This window comes from Grammomys surdaster, unplaced genomic scaffold (assembly GCF_004785775.1).
Source record: "Grammomys surdaster isolate TR1022 unplaced genomic scaffold, NIH_TR_1.0 129, whole genome shotgun sequence".
NCBI lineage: Eukaryota > Metazoa > Chordata > Mammalia > Rodentia > Muridae > Grammomys > Grammomys surdaster.
The window spans coordinates 19129853-19137066 of NW_021604587.1; the positions used below are offsets into that span (position 1 = coordinate 19129853).

General features: G+C 47.2%; 1 protein-coding gene across 1 annotated transcript; it reads left to right on the top strand.

Annotated features, from left to right (window-relative positions):
• The first annotated feature begins 5675 nt into the window (after nucleotides 1–5675).
• Nucleotides 5676–6686, top strand: LOC114611238 (glyceraldehyde-3-phosphate dehydrogenase). The gene has a single exon (XM_028755887.1). The coding sequence runs from the start codon at nucleotides 5676–5678 to the stop codon at nucleotides 6684–6686; it is 1011 nt and encodes a 336-aa protein (XP_028611720.1).
• Nucleotides 6687–7214: the final 528 nt, after the last annotated feature.

The window sequence follows — 7214 nt, forward strand, 5'->3', positions numbered from 1 at the left end:
GATGCAGCTGTGCTCTAACACCCGTCTGTGATGCAGCTGTGCTCTAATGCCCATCTGTAATGCACTTGTTCTCTAATCCCCATGTGCAGAAAGTGGCAACAATAGAGGTTGAAAGCAACTATATAAACTGAATGCCCGCCCTACTGTTGAACATAACATTTGCATGTGGCATGGTAAACAATGATGTTTGTAATACTAGTTGTTGTCTGGGTCTGTTGGAGTCAGTGACTTAGTCCCTTATAAAACTCTGTTGAAGGTTTTGGTAAAGTATCTTATCTTTTTCCCCCATGAGATGTTTTCTGTGCTGTTCAATAAATATAAAGTCCTTTAATGGGAAACACACATTCATATGTGTACACGGACACACGCACACACACACACACACACACACACACACACGATAGAAACTGAGACAAACAGGCAGATTCAGATCCAGACAACAGACAGACAGAGGGTAGAAGGCACGGGGAGCATGAAGCAAAGAATTCAATTCCCAGCTCCCTCGTGGTTAAATGACACCAAGAGGAAGTGCTCTCATTCTTTTTCGTAAAACAAAATAAAACTTTGTATTGATTATTTGTGAGTTTCACATCACACACCCCAATCCTGCTCATCTCTCCATTCCCTCATATCTACCCTTCACCCTTGCAACCTCCTCCCAAAGTAACACACACACACACACACACACACACACACACACTAGCATAGAAAAAGCTGTAGTGTGTCACAGTGTGTTCCACAGTGTATCCCTCTGTCCACAAATGTTCACTTACAAATGTTCATTGCAATGAGTCGTTGGTCTGGGTTGAGATCTTTGGCTTCTATGACACCATCAGTGTTGGATCCTCACCAGACCTCCTCTGGGTTGTCCTGTTGTTGCCCTATGTTATGGAGATCCTGCAGCTTTGGAACAGCAGAACTGGCCCTTTCACACATCCCAGCCACTCACGGGTGATACAGATTTTGGGGTGGGCCAATTCAGAACCCTAGATTTGGTGCTGGGTGGTAGTTGAGCTGGTCACCCTGCCAGCTCCTTTATTTATACCACCAGGGAGAGCTCTCCATCACTGCTTCAGCTAGGCCATCCAATGCTGATGCCACCATCAGCAGGTGACAGAGTCAGCTCTACTGCTCTCATACCCTTGGGGCCAGTTCACCTGCACCCACACCTCCAGAGCCAGCTCCACTGTGCTGCCCAATCAAGGTTCAAGTGCTGCAGCCTGTGAGGGGCTGGGCCAGCTCTCCTGCTCACACCCTTGGGTCTGGCTCACTGTGCCTTTGCCATCAAGGCCACGTCCATTGTGTGGCCAGGCAAGGTGCAAGGCCCTCTCTTCCCAGTGCTATAGCCAGTGAGAGGTTAGGGCTAGCTCTCCTCATGCCAGATGAGTGGCAAAGCCAGTTCTCACTCACTCTGTCCTTGAGGACTGACTTTCCTGTGCCCCTTCAACCAGGGCAGCCCTACTGTGCTGCCCAGGCAAGGTGCAGGCCTGCTCTCTCAAGTGCTGAAGCGGGTGAGGGGCAGGGTCAGCTCATTCCCCTCATGACCCTGGCAGCTCCCTGACTGCCTCAGGTGTCGAGGGGTGAGGGGGCAGACTGCCATTTGCTCTGCCCCTGACTCATATAAGAATACCACCACCACCAAGGTGTCTTTTTGCCCATTTCAGGAGTTGAGAGTGGAGAGGGTTGGGGGGTGAGGTGAGAGGTAGGGAGCTGAGGACCGAACCCAGGGCCTTGTGCTTGCTAGGCAAGCACTCTACCACTGAGCTAAGTCCCCAACCCCGTAATTTCTTTTCTTACTACAAAACCAGCACATTGTTGGTGACTCAGTTCACCACTAATGCGTTTAATCCATGCAACATAACACAAAAGAGCAGAAAATATGCTTAGGGCCATTTCAGAAATAGTTGAAATTTCTTTTTACTAATCCCATGCCATAATCCACTGATTATTTGTCTCACGAAACTCAAATAATAAGTTTTTAAAGTCAAACATTCTAGTGCAAAACAATCTAAAGGTACAATAATTTAATATTTGAAATCAGAGAAATGATAGTAGGAAAACACTGTATATTAAAAGTGTTTAATGTTGTGTTTCCGTTATGCTTCTAGAGGAGCAGAGAACTTGGTGTGTATGGTAGAAACACTACTGAAGAACATACCTTGGCCTTGTCTTAGCCCAGGTATTCCAGGCATTGTTTAGGGGCTCAGTGTGGTGTGACAACCTGCACAGTGCCAAATGCATGATTGTGTGTCACAACCAAAGTTGCACTGAAGCTCCGGGCACACTTGCTGCAGGCACTGCCAGTACCTCGGATTCGTGGCACATTTGAATTTGAATTAATTTGTGGTCATTGCCCATTCAGAAACCTTACAATGTTGCCTCTCTCCTTCTGTTACCTTTTCTCCTGTGGCTACAGCTACAGTCCTACAGTTTGAGAAGCCCCCCAATCCAGGGTTGAGATTAAGAATCCATATTCCTTCCTATTCCTGAACTCAATGACTCTTTATGAAATCTGCTGATGGAGCCCCTAGTTTTAACATTTACTGTTGAAGTAAGTAGGATTATGTCATTAGTAATATAAAATTAGTCAATGTCTCTTTCAGAAAAAGGAAAAAAAGACCACAGTGTTTGAAACTGGCCTCCGGAATGTTCTACTCTGAACTCCCTACAAACGGCTTGCCTCTCTGACTAAATTTAACAGCAATTACACGAATAAAGTCACCATCTTGTTCCACATTCTTGGCAAAGAAAAGAGTGACTTAGTTGGAAAGGGCACTGTAAAGAGATGTTGCATGTAGTTAGCAGTTAGTGGTACCCACTGCTCCCCAGGATGGGGATGAGCCTCCTCCCTAGCTCAGCTGATGTTTGCAGGGGATCTGGGGTTAGTGTCATAGCATCATAAAGCAGCACAGACTAGGCAGCTCAACATAGCAGAATCTCTTCTCTCATAGTCCTGAGGACTGTGATCCTAAAAGGCACCAACAAGACAGTGCTCTCTCTAAAGACTCTGGGGAAGAATCCTCTCTTGCTTCTCTGTATTCTGGATGTCTCCAGTGGTTCTCAGTCTTGCATGGCTATCATGGCAAAATTCCAATCTGACCACTATTTCCCTCGCTGGGTTGTGTCTGTCTTCTCTTAAATGCCAGTCACCGATTTAAGGGTCTGCCACCATCTGGGATGACTTCATTTTAACTGGTTACGTCTGCAGCCCTGCTTCCAAGTCAGGTCCTAGTAAGTGGTGTCAGGCATCAGGACTAAACACAGCATTATGTAGGATACTTGGGCTCTCAGCACAGGCCTATTATGGCCTCCAGGCAAGTTTGGGATAAAGCTAGGGCTTGATCTTAAGAACCTTCTCAAATTCATTCTAGCTCCAGTTTTACAATGTAAAGGGGGGAAAAAAACCTATAAAGCCGGTGGAAGGAATTGGGTACTTTCTGTGTCTCATGGTGTGATCTTTCTGTCAGTGGTGGGAGGTGTCTTAGTTCATTTCCCATATTTTTGTCTGGATAGCAATGCTCAAGTACCTACAGTGGACTTAACAAACATGTCCATCTCTGCTTGCGTCTGCAGCAGCAGCCCCACTGCCAGAACTCTGGCGGTTGACCTGGTAGGGGCCACTTGCCACATGAAAGAGGAGAGCAAGCACTCTGGGGGTCCCAGCATCTTCAAGCCATTGAATCACTTCTTCATTCACTACATCTAACCACAAAGGGGCAGGAAGGCCAGCCCACCTATAGGCCCAGAGGTGGCTGAATTCCCCACTGCCAGCTACAATTGTGAACTTTTCTTTTGAGGCCTATTCATCATCTTGTCCGTGGTGCAGGCAGGTGTAGGGGTTGCTTCAAGCCGCCTTTTCTGGTGGAGTTAGCATTCCAGTGGGTTCAATCTGTAAGGATGCTTTTGGCTTTGATGAGGACTTCATCTGAAAGCATATCAATCCTGTGTCATCTCACATAGTTGGGAGTCCAGAGGAGGAATAATTCCAGGTCCATTCCTGCTGGAAGCCTATCTCCATTTTCTTGGCTCTACTCACTAAGACATTTTGTCCTTTCTTGGCTTCCTTTGTTGCCAAAAAAGATGGTTTCCAGCTGCAGCCATGATGAGATAGTTTCTTACAAAGGTAGAAAAGAAAAAGACTATTTAGAAAGGAAATTCCTTCAGGGGCTGGAGAGATGGCTGCTTTTCCAGAGGACCAAAGTTCATGTGAACCCACATGGCAGCTCACGACTGTCTGTAACTCCAATTCCAAGGAATCTGACACCTTCTAGATGTTATGGGCATACATGTGGTGTACAGAACACCCAGACACATGTACAAGATATCATAAGAACAGTTCTTCAGTCTGTCTAAGACGATCCCTGTAGAGACAGAGTAGTTGTCTAGGAGGAATGTCCCTCATTCCTAGCTCCTCTAGCCTGAGTTTTTGCTGCTATTGACTCATTATATTTCCCCTCGGTGTCTGGAGGGTGGGAGATGAGTTATCATTTTCCTTTGAGACACAGGCTGAAATGATAAGCGTGTGTTAGCTACAGCTTCTGTCATAAACTACCATAGACCCAATGAGCCAAACAATAGAAAGATCAGGGCTGAAGAGAAAACATTTTGTTTTGTTTTTAAAGAATTATTTATTTATTTTATGTATGAGTAACTGTTGCAGTCTTTGGAGACACCAGAAGAGGGCACCAGATCCCATTCCAGATAGTTGTTAGCCGCCATGTGATTGCTGGGAATTGAACTCAGGACCTCTGAAAGAACAGTCAGTTCTCTTAACCACTGAGCCATCTCTCCAGCCCAAGAGAGAATACTTACTGCTCTTTCAAAAGACTGGAATTCAGTTTCCAGCAGCCATGCTGGACAGTTTATTCCACCTCCAGGGCATTTGATACTCTTCTGATTTCACAGGCATACACAAACACGCAAGCACACACAAATCTTAAAAACAAGAAAACTCAGCATATCTTGAATCTCAGCACTTGAGAGGCAGAGGAAGGGGGATTTCAGTGGGCTTGAGGTCAACCTGCTCTTTAGAGTGAGTTCCAGGATAGCTAGAGCTATGCAGTGAGACATTGTCCTATAAATAATAATGAAAATGATAATGATGAACCAGAAAGTTATTCTTTTATAGGTCCGGAGCCCAGAAGTGTGAAATTAGGCTATCTCTACAGTTGGTTTCATGTGAGACCTCTCTTTGGATTATATCTGGCTGACTACTCATTAGATCTGTATAGAGTCTCCCTTGAAGGTGTGTTCAAGTCCTAGTCTCTCACGTGGACAGCAGGTATATTAGATTAATGCCTTCTCCAACAACTTAAGACAGCATCACATGATATAATCGCATTCTGGTGTACTGAGGATTACAGCTTCAGCATACGGATTGGTGGAGGGGCATGTAACACATAGTTTAGCTCAGGACAAGGAAGGAAGATGGTGTGAGCCAAATACTTCTCTTAAGAATGTAGAAAAGGAAAATGAATGCTGGATAGACAGCCAACAGGTTGGGCCCAGAGGCAGAGAAGGGTTTGTTGATGATAATTTCAAGTAGAGAAAAGTGCTTTGGGGTTGGTGGGGTTGGTTGGGTTTTCTTGGAGATAAGAAACCTAGGATGAGGCTCCTCCCTGTTCCAGAGATCGCCGCATCTTCTTGTGCAGTGCCAGCCTCATCCCGTAGACAAAATGGTGAAGGTCGGTGTGAACGGATTTGGCCGTATTGGGCGCCTGGTTACCAGGGCTGCCTTCTGCTCTCCATCTGGTGGCAAAGTGGAGATTGTTGCCATCAACGACCCCTTCATTGACCTCAACTACATGGTCTACATGTTCCAGTATGACTCCACCCATGGCAAGTTCAATGGCACAGTCAAGGCTGAGAATGGGAAGCTTGTCATCAACGGGAAGGCCATCACCATCTTCCAGGAGCGAGATCCCGCTAACATCAAATGGGCCGATGCTGGTGCTGAGTATGTCGTGGAGTCCACTGGCGTCTTCACCACCATGGAGAAGGCCGGGGCCCACTTGAAGGGTGGGGCCAAAAGGGTCATCATCTCTGCCCCTTCTGCTGATGCCCCCATGTTTGTGATGGGTGTGAACCACGAGGAGTACGACAACTCGCTCAAGATTGTCAGCAATGCGTCCTGCACCACCAACTGCTTAGCCCCCCTGGCCAAGGTCATCCATGACAACTTTGGCATCGTGGAAGGGCTCATGACCACAGTCCATGCCATCACTGCCACTCAGAAGACTGTGGATGGCCCCTCTGGAAAGCTGTGGCATGACGGCTGTGGGGCTGCCCAGAACATCATCCCTGCATCCACTGGTGCTGCCAAGGCTGTGGGCAAGGTCATCCCAGAGCTGAACGGGAAGCTCACTGGCATGGCCTTCCGTGTTCCTATCCCCAATGTATCCGTTGTGGATCTGACATGCCGCCTGGAGAAACCTGCCAAGTATGATGACATCAAGAAGGTTGTGAAGCAGGCATCTGAGGGCCCACTGAAGGGCATCCTGGGCTACACTGAGGACCAGGTTGTCTCCTGTGACTTCAACAGCAACTCCCACTCCTCCACCTTTGATGCTGGGGCTGGCATTGCTCTCAATGACAACTTTGTAAAGCTCATTTCCTGGTATGACAATGAATACGGCTACAGCAACAGGGTCGTGGACCTCATGGCCTACATGGCCTCCAAGGAGTAAGAAACCCTGGACCACCCACCCCAGCAAGGACACTGAGAGCAAGAGAGAGGCCCTCGGTTGCTGAGGAGTCCCTGTCCCCAACACTGAGCATCTCCCTCACCATTTCCTTCCCGGACCCCCATAACAACAGGAGGGGCCTAGGGAGCCCTCCTTACTCTCTGAGATACCATCAATAAACGTTCTGCACCCATAAAAAAAAAAAAAGAAACCTAGGATGACCCAGAACTCATTTTATACTTCAGGCTGGCTTAAAATGCATCCCTAAGTGCTGGTATTACAGATATGGACTACCATGCCCAGTTAACTTTCATCAACTCACTCTTTTTCCCTCGTGTGTTAGACAGTACTCTGCTGAAGTGGAAACCTCTGGTTTCTTTGGAAATCAATGTCAAATGATGTTTTGCAGCTGGGCAGTGGCTTTAATCCCGTGTCTTTAATCCCAACACTTGAGAGGCAGAGGCAGGCGGATTTCTGAGTTCTAGGCCAGCCTGGTCTACAGAGTGAGTTCCAGGACAGCCAGGGCTACAC

What these genes read in the sequence shown, in the direction of transcription:
- LOC114611238 (XM_028755887.1), top strand. Translation starts at nt 5,676, where the DNA reads ATGGTGAAGGTCGGTGTGAACGGATTTGGCCGTATTGGGCGCCTGGTT.